The 27,995-nt window shown below is 46.6% G+C and overlaps 1 protein-coding gene across 1 annotated transcript in view; it reads left to right on the forward strand.

Annotated features, from left to right (window-relative positions):
- Positions 1–27,995, forward strand: part of VPS9D1 (VPS9 domain containing 1) — a 1,552,154-nt gene that overhangs the window by 563,013 nt on the left and 961,146 nt on the right. The window contains exon 5 of the mRNA XM_069635571.1: positions 13,290–13,401. Coding sequence (XP_069491672.1) covers positions 13,290–13,401 — 112 coding nt within the window. The remainder of the gene's footprint in view (positions 1–13,289; positions 13,402–27,995) is intronic.

A 27,995-nucleotide genomic window follows, 5' to 3' on the forward strand; every position in this document is an offset into this window, starting at 1 on the left:
AAGAGATCAGTTTGTGTGATAAAGAAAAGATCTTAAATACAACAATTAAGGGAATATTAGATGAGTTCATTAAAAGGCAAAAATCGTTGCCACAATCTAATAAGCATGCCCCTAACATTGACATTGGTCTACTTAAAAGAAATAAGAACAGGGAAATTAGAAATCTACTAAGAAAGAGGCTCTCAAAATCGGTACATGAGAAGGACAAAATGTTTATTCTACAAAGATACAAAAATAACATCAAGATGATTAAGATAACTATGCATATTAAAGAAAATCAAGCAATTGTGAGAGCACTATTGTAACGCTCACCTGATTCCCGTAGAGGCGCCGGTCTTGACTGGGCGTATACCGTATCTTCAAAGGTGATGTGTAACACACGGCTGGCTCTTTGGGCTGGACCTCTGTGCACTGTATGTTTGACTCGAAGGGTAAGATGTCTGCAGATAGAAAATATGGGATTAAGGAACTGGGTTATTGAATGTCTCTCTCTTCTTCCCTTTCTCTTCTCCTGTAGAACCCCAAAGGTTAACGCTCTCACCTTAGGTAAGTGAACGCCGTGCTCTCCATCTGCCTCGGGGCAGGGTGCTGTAACCAGTTTCTTCACTGGATAAGGGGAGCAGGCCTCTTGACTTCAGAGGACTGCTGTCCGTCGTTTACTGCACGAACTGTAAGTTTCGAGTAATTCTAATGTCTTTAAAGTCTTTAGTAATGATGTTTCTTGTTTTGCAGGGTTCCGGCGATGGCGGATGACGGGCTGAAGTGAGTTGAAGATGGAGCCCGTGTGATGAATAGAAGCGCCTGGAAGCACGTAAGTAAGCGCTAGTTGCCTGCTTCACGATGCGCTCTAACTGTCTTTTTATTTTGCAGGTATAAGTTCGGAGCGGCTGCAGGGTGCCGGAATACCCACTGGGTTAGATGTGGAAAGGAGTAATGGCACGTGAGTATTAAAGTTCCCCAATGTCTTTAAACGCACCTTGTTTTGTCTTTCAGATGTGGGATGCAGCGCCGAAGGCCTCCGGAGCGTGCGAAGAGTTGGTAAGCTTTTGTCTTTCAGATGCCGGAATGCAGTGTGAAGACCTCCGGAGCGCACGAAGAGTAGGTAAGCCTTTGTCTGTCAGATGCCGGAATGCAGCGCGAGGCGTTGGTGACAGCCGATGGACCAGGTAAGTGAAGAGCTGTCACTGAAGACCGTAATGCTAACCTGTTCTTTCTTGTCTTTATAGGTGTTGCTGAAGACTGGATTCAGGATGGTAAGCCTTTTTCCTTAGGCCCAGGATCAGATGCAGAAGACACGATGAGCGTTCTGCTGCAGAGGATGCAGAATAACGCAAAGCAAGATTCATCCATCGGGTGTGGTTTAAATAGCCTCCTGTAGTGCTTAGGTGTCTCCTTCCACAGCCACGCCTAGGTAAGAAAAGAGTTCCTGCTTTCCAGAAGAGTTCCAGTGTTCTGAACCTAGGGAGTGGCTCCTGCCCCACCCAACAGGAAAAGTAGTTCCAAACAGAAGAGGATCAGAGGCTCAACTGGCAGGCAAGTAAGCAGCATGGTCTGCTGCAGGTAAGTCCACCCAAGCATTATGAGCCCGGCGCTTCCAGCGCTGGGACTGGGCATATTTATGAGCCTGGTGCCACTGGCGCCAGGACTGGGTCCAAAAGGTCCCAATTGGGACTGGTTGGCACTCGGAACCTGGGTTATGGATCTGCTTCCAAGGGAGTTGGGAAAACCCTGACCTTTTGGAAGCAGAGATCATGACAACTATGCAGAAATGATTCAAGAAGAATATGGGAAGCATTGCGCCCAGCGCCCATAAATCATAATAATCAGCCTACGCACATAATTCCAGCTGTGGCATGGGAGGACTTTATTCGAGGAAAATACTCCTCCCCACATTATTTCGAAATGAGTTTTATATTCCAGTGAATCGAACAAGGTCCTTCCAGCTTCAATGGACGAAGGGTGACATTGTTTGGGCCATTAATAAGTTAACAAACTCAAAGGCACCTGGCCCTGACGGCATCCTACCTTTTGTTTATAAAATTGACCGATGGTTGTGGGCAGACATTTTGTCGATCAAATACGACATGATCTTCCAAACTGAAAAGATCCCTCCATCATGGGTCACCGCAATTATTGTACCAATATTTAAAGACCCAAACTATCCTGCAAACTATAGGCCTATCTCTTTGATTGACACTTCAACTAAAATATTTGCGATACTCCTATTACATGAACTCGAACAGCACATAAAAGATAATCATCTATACTCTAAATATCAAACAGGCTTTAGGAGAGGCATGGGCACTCTCTTAAACGCTACAATCTTATCTCAAATATTAGCAGAAACAAAAATTAAAGGAGCATGTCTAATTTACATGGCGTACATGGACTTATCCAATGCATTTGACACAGTGATATGTAGCATTTTGTGGAAAAAATTGGCAAAATTTGGAATACCAAAAAATCTGATTTTACTGGATGATTCAGTTACACACAAACGCATCATATAGGGTCAGATTAACAGCAGAAGGTGCAAAGACCCAACTCATTCGAACTGAAGCGGGTCTGAAACAAGGCTGTAATCTGGCCGTTACTTTATTCAATCTATACATTTAAAATATTGAAAAAATCTGGCAGGGAGCACGAATATTTCCAATACGCCTTGCAAGTATGAGGTTGCATTTTCTCGCTTTTGCCGATGACATACTTTTATTTGATTTAAATCCGGCTGGCCTTCAGTTAAAAATGCGATTATTCGAAAATTGGGTTTACCAGCATAATTTGCAAACCAATGTTAATAAAACAATTATGGTTTTCAATGCTGGCAAAAAATTGAAACACTATACATGGAAACTTAATAATGTATTCTTACCTCTGCAAGTTCAAACTACATATCTTGGGTATGTCGTCAGCAACGTATCTTCAAGTAGAATATGGTCTGAAAGGATGAATCTGAAAGCTAGACCTTTGCTTAGTCAAATGAAGCTTATATGTAAGAAATATTGCAGATTTTCCCTATGCCCCCTGCTTGAGTTTTTCACACTTAAAGTGGAACCTGTCATCTTGTACTGCCTGGATATTTGTATTTATGATATGAGTCTCATTTGGATGTACTACAGGGAAGACTTCTGAAATCTGCATTGCAAATCTCTGTCCATTCCAAACTGCATTATACGCCATGAGCTGGGTCTAGTGGCACTTTCGTGTAGAAATAAATGGCAGAACCAGTCAAATTATGCAAAAATGTTGGAGCCGCCCAAGGACTCCCTTTATCAAGACTATTAAAAACATCATCTCAAAGGATAAGTATAATGTTGTATGCAAGTTCCACATGAACATGAGTAATTTAATTAAAGAACTTGGAGTTTTACCGGAAGCTCTGTGCTTGAGGCCTGCTTATGTTAAAAAAAACTATTTGGACACGATTGGATATGTACGTTAGATGCTATTCCAGTTTATGTTACATACAGCGAATATGGCAAATATACAAAGAAAAGAGACATTTCTGGCACATACATTGCACTGTTCCCCTGTCAGTTGGTGAGGAGCTTTAAATTGAACCAATTTCCCACAAGAGAAAGGTCTAAACATTGGGAAAGTGAATCTGACATTAGTGGGGAATCCAAATGTCGTTTTCCACACAGCTTGGAACAAGTCGAAACGCTAAAACACCTTGTTTTGGAATGTTGTCATTTTAAAGATGCAAGATCTAAAATCTTGATTAAATTTGTAAATTTAGAGTTAATCAGCTCAGTCGATTTCATGTGGGATAGAATGATGAATGGGAGACATAGGCCTCTAATTTATGCATTGGTCAGACTGTTGAAAATTGTTGAAATTAAACTTAATTTGTATAAGAATACATAATTAATAAGATTTTTAAATTTAGGAAGACTATGGAAGTAAGTTTTATTAATTGTTTTAAATGAAATAAGTGATCGTTTAATGATATATTTTGTTTTTAACATATATCTGTATGTTGTAAAGGTTTTATGTAAACCAAATACAATAAATAAAAATAATCGGCTGGCTTCATCTGGATCTTACAGTGCTTTTTTTACAGAGAAAAGTCTGGCAGATTTCAAATATTGGAGTTTCTAGCGTTTCCCCCAGTACATGTTCCCTCTCCTTGCTGAGGTCCCCAGTTCTGCCAGCTTTTTAGTTTAGTTTATTATTTATATTGCACACCCCACCCTAACATATCTGGGCTCATTACAAGAATATGCATGTTCATGGTTACAGAGTAGATAATGCACACAATAGTTACAGATAGAGGAGTGAGGCAAGGATAGGAAGTATATACAATAATTACATAAAGGGAAATGTGGCAAGAACACAGTTACACAATTTCAGCAAGATGCGAGGTATATACACAATAATTGCATATGGAGGAAGGTGGCCAAAATACAGTTATACATTATCAGCAGGAGGCAAGGTATATACATACAGAGGCAACGTTATACAGTATAAGGATACTAGGGGGAGATATGTACATGTGGGCACAGGACGGAGGTGGGGTCTAAGTGGGTGTACATAAGTTATTCACAAGCCAAGATATAACAGAAACCCACATTTCTTCTTATTTCAATCCCTGCATTTGGGCTAGCAAATGTTTCTCCCTCAGGCCCAGCAGGAGCGTTTAGCACCAGGGTGAGGGCCAGAAAGCATGAAAGCCCTTTGTTTTCTGTTCATTATGTTAAGTGTGTGGTGTAAGGAAGGCATGGTATCAACAGTAAGATGGACACAAGTGACCACAGTCAAGTGTGTTTATTGAACTTTCGCAAGGGCGGGGTAAACGCCTATCTAAACCTAAATCTACAGATGGGATCAAGCTACAACCATCAGATGATAACAATGCAGTCCTAGTGGAGTATTGTCAAATACTTACAGCATATTTACAGATAGTGTGGGATAGTGTTCATGAAAAAGAAAGAAGTGTTCACAAAATTATGTCAGGATGTTTGGGCCGTTGGCCTCCCTTCCCCACATTTTCAGCACAGGACAAGGCGGCTCACTCGAGCCAAGCACACACTCTGGCTTCTGCGGCACAGGGATACAGTCCCATTACCAACATCAGGACCTTCTGTTTCAAAGTCTCTTTAATTCTTTAACTCTCTTGATTCAGAGGACCTGATGTACAAAAACAAGATGCAAAAGTTATTTTCTTTTTACAAGTATTCAATTTGGGTGTTCAACCTGCTTCCGCCTCAGCCGGGCTCAGATCCCTTTCGAAAACAAAAGTTCAACTTTGGATCCCCCCCCTTCCAGGCTCATCTCCCCTTATTACAGTGTTCATAGAACATAATTTCTCGGGAGACCCACGGTTCACCCCGGATCCCTGTCAGCCGGGCTCAGATCCCTTTCTTTTACCCCATTAGTCTCTCTCACCCGGGCTTGGACCAATTTCAGTTTACATTAAACCATTGTAGACTTTCGATTGTGCACAGGGTTTAGCTTGACCCGTTGCTGGGCCACTTCAATCTCAAGATTTCCTTTTCTTACACTTCACATCAGTTGGATACTTAACAGACTTTGGAATGAGTACCCATGTGGCGCCGGACCACTCTGTCTACGGTATCTTTTCTTGGCCTCCCAAAGTTCAGTCACTCCTTTGGTTTCCAATTCTATTTGCGTCACTTGTCACATACGTCTCACACACTCATTGTGTTTGGACATGTCAGGTATAGGGCTCTGGTGTTAGTCCATTGTCGCTCACGGCGAGCTGTCCGTGAGAAAGTGTTTGTCTGGGGAAAGGGGATGAGGGGTTTGTGTTCCCAGGTATCCTACCTGATATGATGGGGAAAAGGTGTTACAGGGAAGGGGATACCACATCTCACCAGCCGGTGTCCCACTTCCACTCCCTGAAGATCCCTCATCCAGGTGATCCTCCCGCACTGGTCCCCCCTAGGAACTGGATCCAAAAGCGATGGCCGTGTCCTGGCCACCTGGATGACAGATCCCTGGGGACTAGCGGGTGAGACACCTTCAGGTTTCTCACAGTGGTCCACCACCTGGGCAACTAGCCAGTGTAGCCGCGTCAATGAATTGAGGGGGAAAAACATGGTTGCAGGGACAGTGGAAGCAGACGGGGATGTAGATACATCAGGGGAAATTATTTCAACACAGGTAGTGTTGATGCAAGAGCGCGTATTTCTTGAAGTGCATTTGTTTTCTTGGAGCCTCTCATTTCATATGGGTTTGGAGTGTGCTTTCTGCAATCAAGATGAGAGACATGCTGTGCATCTTTACCAGCTTAGTTGGTCTGCAATAGCCTTGTAAATTGGGAGACTTCTGTCACTACGTCCCCAGCTCTCGCATTCTCCAAAAGCCTGTGATTAAACCCCATAATGGAAAGAGGGTTATGAGACTGCGGTGACCCTAGGGTCCTCCATCTGCTCTGTAATGGAGGCCCGAGCGAAGGTGTATGCAGAATCCCCCAGCCTCCTGTTTGTTCCTTATTCAGAGATCACAACAATCCTCAGTAGAATAGATAAGGCCACACTAGGAGGATAATGGACCCAATGCAGGAAAACTCTGTGAACCCACTCTGTAAGGGTCTTCCAGACATTTGTCAGTGAGGCATGGTTCATAGAGAGGCAGCGCGTTGCAGGCCAGCTCACTCAGAAGCCCAAGAACCTTACACACACTCATACAGCTCGGGGTCAGGCATAGTCAAGAAATAATACCTTTTCAGAAGACTGAGAATCCGGACCATTGGATTAGCAACCCTGACTCCTTTGGGCCAGCTGTAAGAAGAGGTGTCCTGGGAAAAACTGAGACAAAATTGCATGAAAACTTCAGTAGGGCTTGGACCCATGCGTGCGGATGTCCACTGAACCCATAGTCTGAATGAGGAAGAATGGTTTTCTGTGAGACACAAGTCTGCAAGTAATGATTGCTGGGTCCAGCACAGGCATTGCCTGACTGTGTTTGCATGGCCTTTCATTAATCAGGAAAGCAACATTGTACTAGGTAGGTCCTGAGTATAGCGTAGGAGACTGCCACGGTACACAAACTGACTTCAAGCTGGAAATCCTATTAAAGTAAACTCGGGTAGTGAAGCTATGAGCTGATCTTTTAGGCAATCATCGCACATATTGACTTCATAGTTAATTGACCCGAAACCCAAACACAGTGCACACTCAGATGTTTCATACATAAGAATACTCCTGAACTTTTATGCTACCAGTGGCACATTGTGCACTGGATCAAAAGGGTGCAGGAGTCACCATGAGTTGTGGGAGTGAGGAATACGGACTGAGTCGTAGGAAAGCGTGTAATGATGAGAACAGATGTAGAAAAGCTAGAGTAGAGCAGGAGGAAGGAAGGCGAGTGGAGGATGAGGCAGTGAGAGAGTTGACACCATAGAAGTAGGAAGGAGTGTGTAGGGGGGAGGAAAAGAGAGAATTGCGATTGGAGGAGAAAAGGTGCACGAAGGGAGAGAGCAAAAACCTGAGGGGAAAGAGGGAGTCTCTAGACCAAGAGACTAGAAAGGAAGAAGAGAAGAGGAACAGCATAGAGCATTTCAGAACATGGGGTAAGAGGGAACCAGGAGAGGAGAGAGGAGGCAAAGATCAGAAAAGATGAAGGCAGAAGTAATGAGGGGGTGCCTAAGAAGGGCAGCAGGAGCACAGGCTGGTGAAGACCTAAAGTCCTGGAGAGGGTTCTAAGTTAGGGAAGGAACTGCACTCAGGTAGCCTGAAATGGTTAAGCATGATAACGCCAGGGTCCAATGAAATCTTGTGTGTCTTATGCCTTACCCACATCTAGGCAAGCAAGGGCACCTTGGGTGTTGGTGCCAGTGTTAGGAAAGATTTCATATTGTATGTAATTTTCCCTCCATGTGGCAACCCCCCTGTTTTACACCCTGATCTAGACTTTGCCAGAGAAGCGCAGCATTCCGCCGCACTCCTCTGGGCTTTCGCTCAATTCTTATGGGGAAACTGACATGCCCTTAAGACAGTCAATAATGGGAGACTTTGTTTCCCTTAGTCCTTTCCTCATGTTGCAGCCTTTGTGCAACATGAAACAAGAGTGCCACGTAACTTACATTACCGCGCTCTTGGGTCTCTAGTCATTCCAAAGGCCCTAGAAACTCTTGCTGGACATATTATGAACTGTGCAAGTATGTCAGGATGGGACTGGTGGCAGCTATTGTTTCTCTTGTGTTTTGAACCCTTTTTTGCCATGTTATCCGTGCTTACCCTGTTTGCCACGAAAAGGTTGCCTGGCTCCCAAAAGGCCATGCCACGAGGTTCTTTGTCCTGTCCGCTGACAGTCTTGCCCCTTCACCTTCCCCCAGGTCGAGCCGACCCGGGGCAGTCCTTATTTGGTCATGCACGTTCCCGCGAAACACAACGCTTTTGCGGGCTTCTGCATGCCTTGTGTGTGCCTCCAGGATGTGGGCTGGGATGTCTGGTCCCAATACACATCCTGGGTGCCAGAGAGTCTGGAGTGTCCTGAATGCCTGGGACACACTGTGGTCCGTGATAGGTCCACGTATGGTGTGAGTGTTTGTGAGCAGATCTCCCATTGGGTCCTCTCCGTTTTGGCGCAAAGGGAACTTTGGATAAGAGGAGGCTGGTAACACCACTACCATGTCTATCTCCTGAGTTCACACCGAACAAAGGATAAGGAGCCAAGTATCCTGCAACAAGAAGCTGAGTCGAGGAACCGCTGGTGTCCCGCTGAAGGTTTGGCACCCTGAACTGCTGTCGTCCTGCGAGACCCCTCTGCATCTGATTGTCCTAGAAGGTTTGCGAAGGCGCTTCGACCCATTGGAATAGTGGGATCAACTATTCCCGGCATCTTCATCAAACCCTGCAAGTAAGCCTCTTCGGAAGTGTCCCTGGGCCAACCAGTGGGTTGAACAGCTTACGCAGGACGCTTTGCTCTGTCACCACTGCCGTTTCGGGGAAGCCCTCGAAACTTGGTTTACTGCTTGCTCTGCATCCATGGCACCCTCACACCGAATTTCGTACACTTGGCATTCCCAGGTCTGAAGTGAGACGAGTGCGCCCGGACCAGAGTAAACGCGGTTGCTGTGTTGCCCTGCTGTGGTAACAACTTGTGCCCGTCCGCTGCATTTGGGACACCCTCGACCCTGCATCCTGCTGCGCAGAATCTACACAGTGTCGAGACGTCCTGAACAGCATAGCTGAACCTGCCAGCAACGTGAACTGAACTGGAGAAGTCTGGGTCTGCCTGCGTCGGGGACTGGTGAGTAGTCCATACCCCAACCGGTGGCCCCTCGCGCAGGAGCCCGTTTCTTTTCTACCGCTGTTGCGAAATAGCGACTCTATCCCGCACTCTCACCCTGCCTCTGCCCACAAGTGGAGGCCTTGCATGAGTAGTGGGGACTTGTTCTGCATCGCTTCATTCACCTCCCTGAACTGCCTGATGTCCTTGAAGAGGCCCTCTTTTGTCCATTGGCACCAGCGCGTGCAGGTACTTTTGAGCACAAGGCTCCTCTCTTCGTAGGGCTCGGACTTCCTCCTAGTTAGGTGTATTTCAGATGTCGAACTGGGTCTAATGATTACTTGCACTGCCTGTTTTCCTTCCCATCTAGGTGGTCTACATATTATGTGCTCCTAACTCCTTAGACCCCTCGGTCTTGTATATAGATTGTATTGATTGTGATGTGTTGGTTTACTTTAGTATTATTGTTATTCTTTGCTATGGTCGATGTTACAAAGACCTTGTAATAAATGTGTCTATATTTTTAATATATCACCCGTCTGGAGTAATTTGTAAGTGTCCTTGATTTGTGTGCTCATTGCAGGCTTTCAGTCACCCTCACCCCTCCTGAGACTTAGTCTTGACCGCCGCCATCGCTACCCTGATTGGTCTGGCTTGTCCAAAGGTTACCCTGTTCCAAGAAACTAGGCTGGCCTTCTGAACCTTTGCCCCTCCAGGTCCAAGTTCAGAAATCCATCTTAACATCCAGCACTACAGAAGCCAGGTAGAAGGCATGCAACATGTTGATCAAACTTACGAAGAACAAGAAAGAAAGAAATGCAAGGCCAAGAAAGACGTACCAGGCACCTTATGCCCCAGATACTGAGGGATTGTCTTTCCTGACAGTGAGGGAGAGTTTAATAGAGGGGATGGAAGGGCAGAGGAGCACAGTCCTAAGGGAAGCCTGATCACGTTTCATGTTGTGTTTTGACAACCACCACCACAAAATCAAACATAATTCCTTATTTTTTTTGCTCATAGTATAGTGAGCCTTATAATATGTTTAATTTACGTATATAGTTCCTAGGAACTTTCACATAAAAGAAAAAAAAGAATAACATTACAAACACATACGCAATCACATATTTCAATCTAAAAAAAATTCAGTACTTAAATACGAACTACTTTTTAATATAAAATTTAAATAATTACAAACGTACGTATTTTATGTACAGCAGTAGCAAAGATAATAAAACATTAGAAAATAAAACATGGCTACAATGTTCTACTTTTGTGCGGCTTAACCAGCGTCCCTGTATTCATGATACCAATCCATACGTTATAAAGTGCTACGTGCAAAGATGTATTCTCCGTATTCAAACAGAAGCACCAAATTGGATCACTTTTAATGCTATCTTGTCGCGAAGGGCTCTAACAATTTCATCCAAAGTGGGCCATGCTCACCACATTCTGTGAGAACATGGCGAGCAATACCACATAAACGACATATCCTATCAACTTTTGAGATGCCAAGTTCAGATCCAACAGCTTCCAGTACTAGATTTGTTCACACATAATTGTGAGCCTTATAATCTTAACTTAAAGTTGTTCTTTAACACTTTGCAGTGACAGACACATTGCTTTCTTGCCTGCCAGCACTCTACCTATCGCTTGTTAATCCTAACCTAGAGATCCGTGTACTGCTGGTGGTACGTTGCACTGCACTCCGTGCTGGTCATCCCTTCCGCTCTTCTCCCCTCTGCAGCCTGGAATGCCTGCACGGGCTGTCAAGTCATTGATCGGCATCCGACCGTTTAGTAGTTTAATCTTTTGAATTTAAGATTGTATGGAGGTGTTTTATTGTTTTTGATTTAATACATTTATCACCTGCACAGTGTGTTCCAATATTCTGTTGAAGTCTGCGTTTCTCAGTTTGTGATTTTAACATAGCATAACATTTGAGCCCAAATTAACAGTTACCTTTTTAGGAGAAGAATATCACTTTTTTTCTAGTACTGTTTGTTAGTCCGTAGCATTTTGAATGCTGTTACTTTGTGTGAGCATTGGCTTACAAGCCTCAGGATGAAAAGTACTTTCAGCCAAACAGGATGAACTAGTGTGTGTGATCCTAATGACATAGAGTTAATTGTGTTAAAAAAACAAAACGTACTGCAGCATTAAAGAGCTTTAATTTTGTAGGTTACAGTAAACTGAATAGATTTAATAGATTTATTGTGTGCAGACAGCAATACTCCCCTCTCCCACCGATGGACAGGTGCAGGTATGGGTGCCCACATTGAATTTTTATTTGAGTTCTTCTCACATTTCTATAAACCGAGCATGGCTCTCTGGCTAAATGGTCTTGCCCCGCTCGCCAAATGGCTGCATAATGTGCCTTAGTGAGTGTCCTGACCCCATCCCATAGTCCTTTCTCCTTCCTTTGTCAGAACTTGGGATCAGTAAAGATTGGGATCTAGTGGATTCACAAACCACTGATCATTTCAATTGGACAACCTTCCCTGCTACCTGGGGACAAGGTTCAGTACGCCCGAAGAACCTGTTCGACACCAGAAGAATCACATCCTGGTGAACCACTTTTTCAATAACAGTATCTTATCTCAGTCAACTTGCAAAACTAATCTGAGAAATGAACCTACTCCCCATTTAATAGCCAGGCTTACAAACGAGCATTTACATATGCCTCCAAAACATGAGAAAACCTGCATTGAAATTCACAGGGAAATGGGCAGAAACCAAGGACAAGAAATGCAAAACCTCACAGCATTGGCTAATCCTACCTATAAACAGCCCACTTACAAGGTTGTTACAAAATAGGCTTTCAGGCAGACAAACACAGAACTCACATGGGCAAAATTCAAAATGGCCTCTGGACCTTTTAAAGACTTCCTCCCCAGAGTGGAACTGAAAAGCTTTGTAGCCAATGGAATCACTGCGATGGAACACCTGACCTCCCGAGACAATCAGGGAGACTGGTACTGGCTCAAATATTAGAAAAGGAGCTTTGGTTACCGATCAGGAGAAACAATGGAGGAGACCGGAAGAACAGCGGGGAAAAAGACCCTGACATAGCTATGTGGCCTGGTAAATCTGCAGTTGCGGAGGAAAACTAGAGACCTGGAACTCTCAAGAGAGGTGAACGGAAGACCCTGGCCTCACAGGTGAACCTGAAGAGAGGATGAGAATATCTGTGACTGTGAAAGGCTGCTAGGTCTAACTGTGGCAGAGCAAGCAGGGTACTGTATCCCTAGTACCGGACAACAGTGACTTGGGCACTAGAACCCTTAGATGTGAGCGGGCCACTACACAATCTAGAAGTGAGCAGGCTGCTGTTTCACTTAGAAGTGACCTATGCACAGCATCCCTTGGAAGGGCACTATATGCCTAGGAGCTGAAGTAGTTGAGCAGGGCATTATGTGCCTGGATAGATTACATATAGTGAGCTGGTCGCTAGATGTTTGAGATTTTTAATAGGGTCTAGAAGCATGCTGGACGCTATATCTCTGAGGCTAGAATTTGGAAGCAAAGAAGCAGGCTTGGCGCTGTATCCTACTGACTGTGTAGTAAATAAAAAATCCAGAGGAAAACCAGTACATCACCTTTGGCTAGGAGATGCCCCAATTCATTTTAATTTAACCCATGTTGACACTATTTTTTAGATTATTTTAGTAGAGAAAACCTCTAGAAGCTACAGGTATGTATCCCAATCTCATTCTAATGTGGTGATTGCCATATAAAACTTTCTTCAGAGTCATATGTTTTGTTTGATCTGCCTCAGTATCTCACTGGCTAACAGATGTCTGCTACTTGTGATGTGATTGGACTAAGTCTGTAACATATTGGCCCAATTAGTGGGATTTCTGTTGAGAATGGTGTGGCGAGTTTCAGGTATTCAGTGGGCATTTAGCTATTCATGTTGATGACTGTTTTTGTTCTATTCGGTCGTGTGCTCCATAGTTGACATTTGCTGGAACATTAATGTGCAGGCAGAATTTGCAATTTGACTAGCTCCGTCTTTTTTTGTTTGTCGTGCTGCTTATCCTATATATCTATTTTAAGGTTTCATCTTCTCAATGTTCATTGTTGTTTTGCAGGGAACTAACCCCACTAGAAGAGGCTTCTAGACAGAATCAGAAGCTCAGGGCAGCGTATGAGGCCCGCCTGGCTCGCTTGAACCCCAAACAAGCCATGCAGAAGACCTCTCTGGTAAGTGTTATCCGAGAAGACAGTGTCAGTGGAACTATGTAGGACTGAAAGTTGACAAACTCCATAACCATGACTGTTCAATGCTGTTCCTTTAGAGATGGCATCTGTGGCAGCCTCCGTTTAAGTCAAAGGAGACTATTTTTAGACTATACCTATAATTTTTGTTATATCATTGCAGGTGAAAATAATTGCTACCATTTGAAAATACGCTGAAAACAAAAACTCTTTGCTTTTATTGAATCTCAACTTGGAGCTGGTGAAATATGAAATATTCTGTTTTCAAGACTGGAATTTGTACTTTTCTGTTATGATTTGGGCTGTGGGTAAGGTTTTCTGCCTGTGTGGGAGCAAGTATAGTTGCTTATCATCCCTCCAGGCAGATGTGGCTCTGGAAGAGTATTTTATGCCCTTTTTTTAAAAGTTGCCACTAAAAATACTTTTTAGGGCCTCAACAAGTGGTTCCCTTTCTCAGTACGGGATTTTTTTTTAGGCAAGTAAAAATATATTTCGAGTGGATTGTGTCCTCCAACGTATTCCTCATCTTAGATGTATTCCATCCAGCTTTTCTGCTCTTTGGAAATGTTTTCGCCAAAGGGCGCCGTGCGTCAATGTCGTCGAGTCGATGGTCCCTCGAAGGCCTCCGTCGAGGGTGACGTCATCGGGTGTATAAGTAGCACGTGTGGCACCCGTTGTCCTCAGTTCCGTTTTTCCGCAGTTACGTTGCTTCGGACATTCGGCGCGCCCCGAGTTCTGTGAAGAAATCTAATATAATAAGAAATATGTCCTCGTCATAGACGCCAACTACGACCCTGAGATCGGGTTTCAAGAAATGCAAGTCGTGCGGCTCAAAAATGTCGAACACGGACCCGCACCGCGAATGTTTGTGGTGCCTCGGAGAAGGCCACTACATGGAGGCCTGTTTGAAGTGTCAGGCGATGATGGGGAAGGCCTAGCGAGAAAGGAGAGGAAAGCTACAGGTATATCGGACGGATCGAAAAGCCTCTAGCGTCGAGTCGAGACCCCATGAGGAGGAATCTCCTCGACGCGAAAGGCATCGATCTAGAACCCGAAGCGATTCTCATCGCTCGTCGTCTTCGTCAAAAAAATCGAAGAAACGACGCCACAGGTCTCCCTCCACCTCGTCGTCTCCCTCCACCTCTGGTAAATAAGTCCCTCGCATCAAAATACCGCCCAGCCAGTAGCGACCTTGGCTATCTGTCAAAACATCCAACTCATGAGAGTCTGGTCATACAGGCAGCCACAACTTCCAACAAACTTGCGTACCCGTCTATCCCTCCAGACAGATACGATAAGCTTGTAGATGGTTGGGCACGGAAGGTATTTTCAGCCGGGAGCATGGCATTAAAATCTGCCAACTCCACATGTGCCTTGGCAACATTTTCGTACACTCTGTGGGAGTGCATCGCAATGGCGGCGGAGCACATATCGGAAGGGGTAGAAAGGGAAGGTTTCCTAGCCATCATTAGAGATGGAAAGGAAGCCATGCAGGAATCCCTTCAATCTGGGTTGGACACTGCGGATAGTGTAAGCAGGTCGATGGGCACTAGCACGGTAATGCGCAGGTTTGCGTGGTTACGGAAGTCGGGTTTTGCACCGGACGTACAGAACCGTCTTCTGAACATGCCTTTTGACGGGTCTCACCTTTTTGGCAACAAGGCTGACGAGAGCCTTGAGAGGTTGCAGACCTCAAAAGCAGCGGCCAAATCTTTAGGAGCTGCTATTAGGCAACCTAAGCCTTTTCGTGCACAAGGGCAATCATGGAGGGGACGATCCTATTATTATTACACCTCATACGGAAAGGCGAGATGAATGGCCAGTCAAAGGGGCCAAAGAAAGGCCACTTGCGGTGGACGAGGAAAACGTGCTAAGCCAGCTCTAGCTGCAGCCTATCTGCCAGCAGCGGCTGCAACATCCGCCACAAAACCACTTTGAGGACTTGCACCACAAAACACCTGTAGGAGGCAGGCTGTCACAGCATCTGCAAGAATGGTGAGCCATTACTTCAGATGTTTGGGGTCTAGAAATAATAGCCCAAGGCTACTGCCTTCCTTTTCTAAAGCAACCTCAAAGCAATCCATCAGGGAGACACCCGTTGAAGTCTTCAAACCCGCTCCTACAGCAGGAAGTTCTAACCCTGCTGAACAAAGGTGCCATAGAACCAGTACCTGCAGCGGAGAGGAACAAGGGATGGTACTCCCCGTATTTTTTTATCCCCAAAAAGGACGGAGGACTGAGACCCATCTTGGACTTAAGAAACTTGAACAAGTTCCTCAGGAAGGACAAATTCAAGATGGTTACCCTTTCTCAGATCCTTCAGGCCCTTCAACTTCAGGACTGGTTAGTGTCATTGGACCTCCAGGATGCTTATTTTCATGTGCCGATTCATCTCAAACACAGAAAATACCTGAGGTTCGTAGTTGGCGACTCACACTATCTATTTTGAGTCCTGCCATTCGGGTTGACCTCTGCCCCGAGGGTCGTCACCAAGTTAATGGTAGTGGTGGCAGCGCACCTCAGGAGAGGGGGGATTCATGTCTACCCCTACCATGATGATTGGTTGATCAGAGCGCGTTCTGACGAACAAGCACTGGATCATCTGAAAGTCACCTGCCACTTCCTCCACAAACTGGGCTTCTCCCTCAATTTCAAGAAGTCACAAATGACACCTTCCCAACAGCTTCAGTACATAGGAGCTGTACTAGACACATCCTTGGGAAAGAGCTTGCCTCCCAAGACGAGGGGTCAAGACATTCTTCAGATGGTTTCCAAATTCCAAAATGCCCAAAATCTCCAGGCTTACGACTTTTTAAGGTTGCTCGGCCTCATGGCATCCTGCATCTTCCTGGTGCCAGAGGTACGCTTGAGGATGAGATCCCTTCAATGGGCTCTAAACACTCAGTGGTCCCAGTTCTCGGGTCAAATGACGGATCTTCTTCAGATTCCGAACAAGGTCAGACAAGACCTTCTATGGTGGACCTGTACAGAGAACATCCTAAAAGGAGAACCTTTTTGGCAACCATGGCCGGAGATCACAGTAGTGACGGACGCCTCACTCCTGGGGTGGGGAGCTCATGCCAACAATTTGACAATCAACGGTCGTTGGTCTCCATCGGAGTCCAAACTACATATCAACCTTTTAGAGCTGAGGACAATCAGACTAGCGCTGAAGGCCTTCCTGCCTTCTGTCAGGGAAAAGAATGTCCTGATTATTACGGACAACACAGTGGCCATGCACTACCTAAACAAAAGAGGAGGTGTGGGGTCACTACCCCTGTGCAGAGAGGCAATGCAGCTCTGGTAATGGGCGATTCAGGAAGGAACCTCTTTAACGCCAGTTCATCTAGCCGGGGAAGAGAATATGACGGCAGATGCTCCAAGCAGGCAGAGCACGGTGTTCCACGAATGGGAACTGGCTCAGGAAGTCATTCAAGAGATCTTCGCCCTTTGGGGAACCCCCCAGGTAGACGTATTCGCAACCAGTACCAACCGAAAATGCAAAAGGTATTGCTCAAAGGAATTTCTCCCGAGAGGAGCCCTGCGGGACGCGTTTGTGGAGGAGTGGAATTTCCCACTATTGTACGCGTTCCCTCCGATTCCCCTCAATCCTCAGGTCATCAGGAGGCTGAGATGCTTCGGGAACCGCATGATCCTAATTGCCCCGTATTGGGCCAGGAGAACGTGGTATCCGGACCTTCGAGATATGTCCATCTGTCCTCCAGTACGTCTTCTTCAGAGAGAGATCCTTCTCTCTCAAATGGAAGGTCATGTTCTCCACCCAGAGGTCAGAATACTCAACCTTCATGCTTGGTATCTGAAAGGCTGAGATACAGGGATTGGAACCTTCCAGATGATGTTATGGAGGTGTTGCTTTAGGCAAGAAGGGCAGCAAAAAAGTCTCTATTCCGTTGCCGTTGGAAAAAGTTTTTCAACTGGTGCAGGGAAAAGAATGTCGATCCTTTTCTATGTTCTATTCCAGAAGTTCTATCTTTCCTTCTGACCCTAGCACATAGAGGTCTGAATATTGGAACAATAAAAGGTTACCTTGCGGCGCTTTCCATTTTCAAGCACTCATGGGAAGAATGCTCCTACTTAAAAATTCCTTTGATAACACAATTCTTAAAAGGTCTCACTAATGTGTTTCCTCCTCACCCATTTCAGGTACCGATTTGCGATCTAATTTTAGTCCTAAAATTCTTAATGTGTGCCCCTTTTGAGCCTATGCGCATGTGTCCATTAAGATTACTAACGTGGAAAACTGCCTTTTTAGTTGCTCTAACATCAGCAAGAAGAGTGAGCGAATTGCAGGCACTGTCTTCTGGGCCACCCTATACTGTGCTCCATAAGGACAGAGTTGTATTGAGGGTTAAACCATCATTTTTACCAAAAGTAATATCTGATTTTCATTTAAGTCAGATAATTGTTTTACCCTCATTCTATCCTCCACCTCATCCTTGTAAGGAAGAGGAAGGTTACACAGACTGGATCCAAAAAGGGCTTTAAGCTTTTACATCTCTAGACTTTCTAGGCTTAGAGTGGACAACCAGTTGTTTATAGGCTACACAGGAAGGAAACTGGGTCAAAAAACAGACAATTTCACGCTGGATCGTACTTTGCATTTTAGAATGCTACAGACTAGCACAAAAAGACCCACCAGAAGGGTTAAGGGCTCATTCCACCAGAGGCATCGCCTCTTCCACAGCCCATCAATGAGGTGTCCCAATAAGGACCATTTGCGAAGCATCAACTTGGTCTTCACTTCACACCTTCTCAAAATTCTATAGCCTGGATGCTTCCCAGTCTAGGGAGCTGACTTTTGGAAAAGCAGTGCTTTTTTCCGCCATCTAAAAGCATTGGTGGGGGAAAAAATCTGACCCCTCCTCCAGAGAAAGTATCAAAATTCTGCTTTGGGAGTCTATCTAAGATGAGGAATACGTTGGATGAGACAATCCACTCGAAGAACAAGTTACTTACCAACTGGTAACGTTCTTTCGATTGGATGTTCCTCCAACGTATTCCTCATCGCCCTCCCAACCTACCCCTCTGTAGATTTTTCCGGGTTATTGCCATCTCAAATCTCACAAGGCTGATACCTGGATGCGGCACAATCTACACAGTACAAGATCACAGGCAAAAAAGGGGGAAAAACAGAACTGAGGCCAACGGGCGCTGCGTGTGCTACTTATACACCCCATGACGTCACCTTCGACGGAGGCCTTCGAGGGACCATCGACTCGAAGACATCAACGCACAGCGCCCTCTGCCGAAAAAATTCCGAAGAGCAGCAAAGCTGGTTGGGATACATCTAAGATGAGGAATACGTTGGAGGAACATCCAATCGAAAGAACATTACCAGTTGGTAAGTAACTTGGTCTTCTAATGGATTGTGTCCTCCCACAGATTCCTCATCTTAGATATATTTGTATCCTGCTTTGCAGTCTCTGATAGAATTGCGACTTTAGGGGCCGCTGTGCATCATCGTAATCAATGTCATCGATGGTTACCATTCCCGTGTCTGAACGTGATGTCGATGATACTATATATAGCACACACAGCGCCCCATTACCTCAGTTCTGTTTTTCCTCATGCACAACACGCTCTCAAATATTTCTACTCCCCTCAGCAAAAACAGTTCTTCGCACATCCTACTGTTTGATTTTTGGGTGGTACTGTCACAAGGTCTATGCTGAAAACAGGCTTTAAGATATGTTCGGACTGTGATTTGTAGATGTCTATCACTGTTCCGCACAGGATTTGTCTCTGGTGCCTAGGTGAAGCACGCAACATTGAGTGTGGCTTCTGTCAGTTGATGACCAGTAAGACCGTCAAGGAGAGAAGATCGAAGCTCGTCTTAGGTCTGTATCTAAATCCCTGCACTTCACCCCTTCAAAAAGAAAATCCTCAGAAGGAAGGAGTTCTATGGGAGACGCATCTCTTGAAATGCCCAAGAAAAGATCTAAACACTTCATGTGTTATTCTTCCTCTTCATCAAACAAGAAGAGTAAGAATTTGTGCCATCGTTACTCGTTCTTTGATTCCTCGCCCAACAGGTGTCTGGTAAGTTTTCCCAAGAAGACTGCCTCGGCAGCTGAATGGGAACATTTTTGAGAGAAAATGATGGAGGTGTTCTCGGAGAAGGCTCCTACTGGTCCCTCGAAAGATCCAAAGAAGGCTGTAGATCGCACTCTGTCTTCCAAGACTGGCAGGGAATTGGTTAAGGCTTCGACCAGCGCACCTAAAAGCCTGAGTCGTAAGGCCTCAGATATCTACCTGAGTGGAGTGGACACCATCAACCGATGAGTCTGTCATGGCCATAGCCCCTGGCCCTGGTACTCGGGGTCTCTGGGCCCCATTACAGTGTTCCTGCAGGGCCCCAACGGCCCCATCATGCACCGCAACACTCTCCTGGAGTCAGTCCTGGCGCCAGGCTCATATGGCAGATGGAACTTCCAATGGGAATGGAACAACGTGGCTGCCCCCACATGGTTCAGTTCAGAACTGAACCATGCGGTCTAGCATCTAGGGTGTGCTTAGCCCTGAAGGCACCTGGAATACCTGTAGACTATTTAAGCCACACCCGAGCTGCAGCACACGCTTTGCGTTGCTCTGCTCTGGCAGCGTGACGTTCACCGTGATCTGTCCTCCGCATTCCAGGCTTGCACCTGCAATGGGGAAGAGAAGAACACCATTAACCGTTCTTACCTGCTTGGCAATCCATCTCCTCGATCGCTCCAGTTTCACCTCGGAAGATCGTCCTCGCTTGAAAGCAGCATCCTGAAGGAGGAAAGAAAAGGACAACATTAGTAAGCATTCGCCTTCCTCATTCAAGCATCATTCGGAAGCGCGCTTACCTAGTGAAAGACTCCGTTGGTACTTTACGGCTGTCCGGACATCTTCCACTCAACGTTCCGCATCCTCCCGGCCGTTCTTCATCCAGGAACATCATGGTGGCCTGCAAAAGAACAATAATGCAGGTTAGCCAAATAGCAAAAGCGCACATAGCATTGCGCTTCGCGCATTCACTTATCATCTTGAGCACAGCCCTCTCCATCAGCTCGACGTCTTCATCCCTTCTGCACCTATGAGAGTAGGAGGACATTAACCAGGGCAATTACAATTATGGACACATTATTTAAGAACAATAGACTTACCTCAAGAGCGGAGTCGCAGCAGGTCTGGACTCTCGGGCCCACGCCAGTGAAGTAACTTGCCAGCAAGGCACCCATTCACGACGCACTCCTGCACAGAACTGCAGGACGGAGAGCGCATCTTATCGAAACACAAGTTGAAGAAAACTCTAAGGGGTCGCTGGGGTCCACACGGGAGGCGGCCCCAAGAGAAAGAGACTGTGGGCTAAACCAGAACTCCTGTCTTCCAGACTAGATCCTCTGCAGAACGAGAACCCGGGGGAGGCGAATCCAGGTCGGAAGCAGTTCAACCAAGTGGGGTGGCCTCCCTGTCGATACCAGGTGAGCTTTACATTGTCCGCTTCGAAGAAAAAGGCTGAAATGGCATCCTCTTCACAGGAATCGACAGAGTCGAAGGAACCTTAGACGATGACCTCGAGAATCCAAGCCTGATTTATTTTAATTCTTCGGTTCCATTTTCGAAGAGGAAGACGTTCCCTTGAACATTTTGGGACTCTGAACCTCCCAGAATAATTAATTTCAGAGGGATCCTGGCTGGAAGACCTACTCTCATGCCTAAGAGATGCATGTGGTCTCGATACTTGCCCTGAAATTGAGTTGGACACTCCAAATGTGCATTATTACCCAAAAGCAGCCTATATGACTGTAATGAACAGTGTCAAGAGTTTTTGGGATGGGGTCTTCCTGCAAAGGACATCGCCCAAGATGACTTAACTGACATCCTACATAAGGGGCCACCTAAGGAGCCTGTGCTGGCCTTTCATACAGCACTAAAGAATACACTTGTGGAACTCTGGGAAAAACCAGACCCCACTCCTGCAGTAAATAAGGAGTTGGTTAAAACAATACAAACATTCTTTAGTGGAGCCTGCTTTTTTTAAATTAAGCACCTTACACTAAAAGCATAGTGGTACAGGATGCTACCTCCACATCCAGAGCAGCTGCTTATCCAATGATCCCTCCAGATAGGGATGCTAAGCATTATGACGCCCTTGAAAAAAACGTTTTTTTCAGCAGGAATTATGGCATTAAAAGCCATCAACGCATCATGGGCACTTGCCAAGTACAGCCACACGTTATGGAATGTGATTGCACAAGTGGCTGAAAATATTCCAGAAAGAGAAATGAGAGAAGGATTAACTAACCAACTAATGACAGGAAGGAGGCCTCATTTCAATCCCTACAATCTAGGTTAGATGCATCAGACTGTGTTGACTGATGCCTGAGATCTAGTGCTGTTATCAGGTGTTTTGCATGGCTGTGCAAATCTGTTTTCTTTTGCTCCCGATGTCCAGTCAAGACTCCTGGTTATGTCTTTTGATGGGTCCAATTTATACACCCTGGAAAAACTTCAGGCTTCCAAGGCTGCAGCAAAGTCTTTAGGGGCAGCTATTTACCAACCACAATAACATCCACCTTCACAGAAATGGAGCGGATAGTCCATTCAGTGCTACTCTTCCTTCAATCAAAGAGTAAGAGGTCTGTCGATACAAAAACCAGGGCAAAGAATATTTGCAGGCTCCCCAAGAGGCTGTGGAGGTAAGACTGCCCAGGCAGCAACACCTGCTGTGCCCTCAGCCACAAACCCTCTCTGAGCACTTTGCTCACAAGAGCCCAGTGGGAGGCAGATTGACCCAGTATCTGCAAGCATGGCACACCATTACTTCAGAGGCATGGGCATTGCAAACAGTTGACCAAGGGTGCTGTCTTCCATTCTTAAAGAGGCCTCCAGATTGTCCCCAGAACAAACACTCTCTTCCGGATCCAGATCTGCTCCTCTTACAGAAGAATATTTCCTGGTCTGTGCAGCATCTAACAACTCAGACAAATTCTTCAAAATCTGCAAGGCGCTGGCCAACCCTGCTGCAGTCTTTACCTCTCCTGTCTCTTCCAAGGACCTCTGCACAGCCTTGGCTTCTCATTTCATTACTAAAACTCAGGACATCCTGTCCACCCTCTCGTCTTCCTCCTCCATGCCTGGCCTGCCTTTGGCCTCCTCTCCTCCTACCTTCTCTTCGTTTCCCTTGTTCACCCTAGACAATGTTCCTAGACAAGTCTGATGTATGGAAGTCTAGTCAAAACAGGTTGCGCGAGCCACCCTCGCCCAATCCCCCCCCCCCCCGGTCCGTCTCCCACAGCGGACCAGAGAAACTGAAGGAAGCCAAATTGTACTACAGGATGCTGGAGTGTGACAGAGGGAGAGGCTCCCCCTCCCCCGATACAATACTCTCTCCACCCAATACAAATCTGGGGACACTGAGATCCAGGGAGTGCTGTGGTGATCCGCGAGCCCTGGCTCTGACTGTCCCTGACCAAGAAGAGGAGAAGGGTCCCCCCCACCCCCAAAAGTGGCAGCTGTGAGAGGCCGCATTAGAGCGAGTCTGCAGGACACCTATAGGTGTCAGATCAGCTATAGGACCCCCCGTCCCTGGATCTAGCCCAGTTACTGTGGCGCGCCAGTTAGCAGGCACGGCACCCCCTGTAGGACACTGCAAGGATGTGGACGGCGTCCAGAGTGAGGGGGGAAGGCTCCAAAAAGTCCTACAGCAAAGAAAGGCAGAGGAAGACAGGAGTAACATTCCAGATGCCAGGGCCCAAAGTGAAAAGCACTGCGGCTAAACCAAAAGGATCACTCGACTCCCATGGGGGCCAACTAGAAAGTTGTTGGAAACAGCAGCAGGGGGACATTCAAGGGACGGCCACTGAACAGCAGGCTACAGGAGGACACAAAGCGGGAAGTACGCGACCTATGTCACTGAATAAAGAAGACCTGCAGGAATGCCTGAAGGGTATGATGGACAGAATGGTGAGCTCTTTTCAGGAACAACTGTGCAAACTAAAAGACGGAATTCAGGACTCACTCCAGGAAGTTAGGAAGGAAATCACTGACCTTGGGTCTAGAGTGGACACAACGGAACAGGGGCTGTCTGAAGTGTCAGGGGAGGTCAATGAAACATCATCCTATTGGAACAGGTAGCCAGAGCGACCCATAACTTAGAACTCTAGGCGGAAAGACCTGCAAAACCATCCCTGTAGGGCCAACATAGGGGTGAAAGGTCTGAGTTAGGCTCTTCTGGACGCCGACCTGAAGGTCACCATGCAACAGAGGTTTAGAAGTCTATTGATAGACACCCAACTGGAAGAAGTGACAATAGACGGTTTACACAGAGTGGGCCCAAAAAAGGGAGACCATAAAGCGAGACCCAGAAACGTCTTGGGAGCCCTGTCCTCTTACACAATGAAGGAGGACATCTTACGCTCTGCAAGATCCCAGCAAGGCCTCACTATTAACGGCACCCAAGTCCAACTCCACCAGGACTTCACGCTGTCCACTTTACAAAAGAGGAGAGCAATGCAGCCAGTGACCAAAGTGCTAATAGCAAAGAACATTGCCTACAGGTGGACATTCCCCTTCGGACTCCTGTTCACATGGGAAGGTAGACAACAGAGAGCAACGACACTCGGAAGAGGGATTATCGATACTGAATATGGAGGAGGGAGAAGCACAACCAACGCAATCAGCAAGAGCAACCTCCCATGTAGAGGGCAACAGCCCTTGGTAGTGGGGAGGGGAGAGGGCCAGGAGAAGGAGAGGGGACAGAGACCTAAAACTGAAAGGTCCTTGTGTTAAGCGACTCGCATCATGTTGTCCCAGTGCTCAGAGTACAATGTCCGTAAAAAGACCCATGAAGTTCTGGAAGAATGGGTCCGGGCGGATGGTGGGGGTTGGGGTTTATCTTGGAATCGACTTTGGGGTGTAGTGCACCCCTATGGGGGAAATTGTCAGGGTTATACCCGGTCCATGGCTCCAGGATAGTGTTTGGGGTGGCTCGAGGGAACTTAGGTCCTGACCGGGATGGGGTAGGTGGTGGGACAGAAGAGGGGGAGGAGGGGGATGGGGGGATTTGGGGGGAGTCAAAGGGGTTAGGGGAGGAGGTGAAGGATGGTTTGAGAAGTGTAATGAAGGGAATCTGCAATACTAAGGTAGGACAGGGACACACCTTTATAAAAATGGGGTTCAAAGGAAGAGGTTACTACAGAGATAATGTCAGTTAAGATCATCTCCTACAATGTACAGGGATTGAATTCCCCCACCAAAAGGAAAAAGGTTGAAAGGCTACTTAGCCACAATAATCCAGACATTACCCTGCTACAGGAGACCCATATAAAAAAAAGCGGACAAAGCAGTCCCCCGCTATCAATACTTCAGACACACATATCAAGCTAATGCCTTGGTGAGGAGGCCCGGGGTACTGGTCGGCATCAGAATCTCCCTCCAGGCAAAGGTTTTACACTCGATGGAGGATAAATTGGGAAGATATGTCTTTATACAAATACATTTGGGACACAAACGATTAACTCTGGGAACTGTATACGCATCAAACTCTGACCAGCCTAGCTTCCTCTGTAATGTACTCCTAAAAATAGAAAAATTCACGATAGGAGAGATTATACTAAAGGTGATTTCAACCTAGCCTGGGACCCCACTAGGGGCCGTAGCCGTAGTTCAAATAGCGCTCAAGGTAATAGCTCCCCTCCCAAAATCTTAAAATAAGCCTTTGAAAACTTGGCTGTCAAGGATGCCTGGTGAGAAGTGAGGGATGAGGATAGTGGGTTCACCTGTTTTTCACACGTACACCAGATGCTTTCCAGAATCAACTACATTTGGGTCTCAGTGTCCCTGCTGGGGGAGGTCGAGGATATGGATCTGGGGACAATCTCTTTATCAGATCATGCACCGTTCATCTCAATACGCAGATGGGAACCACGTAGAGGACTATGGGCATGGGCGTTGCCCCAGGAATTTCTGTCCGGTGATGTGCCTCTGGACACCTTTGGCGACAAAGTAGATGAATACTTTGCAGAAAATGAGAACTGCGGGGTGTAACTGGAAAGGGTCTGGGGGGCCTTCAAGGTGGTTCTTTGGGGGAAATCATAATAATACAGTCCCAAAAAAGAGACAGAGCGGTGGTGGAGCGAGATACAGAGGCCCAGATACAGGAGACCATGCACTCCCTAGCAACTAATAAGAAAAGTTCCACATATCGGGAAATTGAAAGATCTTAACTCGCACCTGGAACTGCTCCGTTCTTGTAAAGCAGAGCGGTCCTTACTATACACTAGACAACGTTACTATGTCAACGTCAATAAGACACACAGGCCCTCATTACGACCCTGGCGGAAATCGAAAAACGATGGCGGAAATGCAATACCGCCATCGAATAGCGCTCGGTGCGACTATGACCCGTCACCGCAAAGTACGATGCCATTAGGGACACCGTAGTGAACGCCAACGCTAACTGCACCAAGTACGCGCGCGCGCCATGCCAAACCGTAAATACCACCATGGCGCAAGGGTACGCGAATTCCGACCCTAGCGGACATGTACCTAACGCCATCAAGCACGGCGGAAAGTACCATTCCGCCATGGTGAGAAGTACGGCATCGCGAATCAACCGTAAACGGCCCCACTGAGTGCCTGTACACCGCTCCCTGCCCACATAGTACAACTCCCCGTAGGTGCAATGAAGTCACAATGCAACCAGTGAAATGTACAAGTCACCCATGCATGCCAACGAACAAAAGAATCACAAGAGGGGCCAATGGGAGCTGCAGGGCACAGATGGCACGAATACAGAAGCCATTCCAATGGACATGACCACAGTCCCCCACCAAGAAACGCACGCAAACACAGGCACCTGTGACCAGCAATATTCCGAAAATCACATAATTCCACCAGTCCACCTGGCTGACCGGCATCTGTTACACAACACCCAATCCCCCGCCCCTGAGCATGACATCATTCAAACAGTCATATTGGCAGCCCTCATCCCTGACCTCACTGGGCTTCGTAGGCAAACGCGCCCAGCACAGTACCACGCAACTATACTCCGAAGCTGGAACCCAATGCAGATCTCCTCACAATACATCGCTCCCCAAATAGGAATATGCCACATCACTTGCAAAGAAGAACGCTACACGGCCAATATCAGAATAGAAATTTAATGCACAACAAAATCACCAAGCCCATACAGCCATTAGGCCATGAACTCCAAAACACATTTCACCATTGTGGGCTGCATCCGCAAGAAATGACCAGCTACTACTTGTGTGACGCCCTGTTCCATCATGGTACACAGAGCCACATTCACGTACGAAAAGGCAACATGGAAGCGCACAGAACCGCAGGGCCGTCCCAATGGGGAGGCACTAGTCCAGCTGAAAGGCCGAAATGTTGCTCCGAGCCACTAGTACTGCGTAAGGGCATGTGGCCCATTGGCGATCGTCCCATAAGATCGTAATGCTGCTCCACTGATTAACACGAAGCAGCAGGTGTCGGGAGTAAAAGCCATCTGCAGGAGTGGCATACAGATGGCAGTGGCAAAAGGGGAGGAGATACCTGTCAACCAAAAGAAAAAGAACAGAATGGCCATCAGAACTACATTCGAACAACTCACTTCAATGATCACACTAAATCCACAGCCATATGCATGCTAGCCCACTCCAAAGGATCATCACCACCCCAAAACCACTTGCGACTCATAACTATCTATATCGAGGTGTAAACACCATCACAAACGAGTGTACCTGTGCATGCGTCTGTGAAAACAGAATCCATCTGATGGGATTGTTAACGTGCATGGACACAAGTGTCTGAAGGCGCGTCGAGACAGGGAGTGCTCAACAAGGCCAGATAGACGATGGTCCCACTATGGCAGCCCTGCATCACATAGCGCAGGGGAGGCGGACAGATTCCAAGAAGCCCTGTACATGGCAAACTCTGTATCAAATCATCTGCCCATGCATCCATTCATCATTCCCTCATCCCGGTATGAAAACGCCTGAATATTTACTCACATAACATTAGAAATATCCATTGAGTCTGTGCGTTATGCAGCCTGCAAAATCCACAGTGCCCCAGCCCGTAATTCCAGTGTTGTGAAGTAACATGTATTTGGGAACGTCCGGCCTCATCGCCCACGTCGCTATTGCGCATCCCAAACTATTCATATCAATCATTGCATCCTCGCCATGGCCCCTGTCTCAAGGACATTGAACAATAGAACGTTATATTTGCAGTCAGACCTGTGGGCATCTCCTCGCCGCTAGCTGATAACCGAAAGCGCCGCCCTTCGAATTCCTCATTTGCAACATCACGTCGAAAAGGCATCTGTGGCCGCTTGAAATCACAAATTAATCCATCTAGTGCGGCTGTGTGTGAAAATGGCAACTGCCTTCACTCACAAATGGGACGCCCCGCCCGTCGGTGCAACTCGGTACAGTGTTGCATGAGGGCCCACCGTTACTCGAGTACTACGTTCCACTGACCCTTCACAAGTCTGTTCGCGACTGCACAGATTGTATGTGAAACAATGGGACCATAGCCGAATGAACATATCAACCAATGTTACACGGCCATCGGGTACA

The sequence above is a fragment of the Ambystoma mexicanum genome, chromosome 1q, assembly GCF_040938575.1.
Source record: "Ambystoma mexicanum isolate Mex_15411 chromosome 1q, UKY_AmexF1_1, whole genome shotgun sequence".
Lineage (NCBI taxonomy): Eukaryota > Metazoa > Chordata > Amphibia > Caudata > Ambystomatidae > Ambystoma > Ambystoma mexicanum.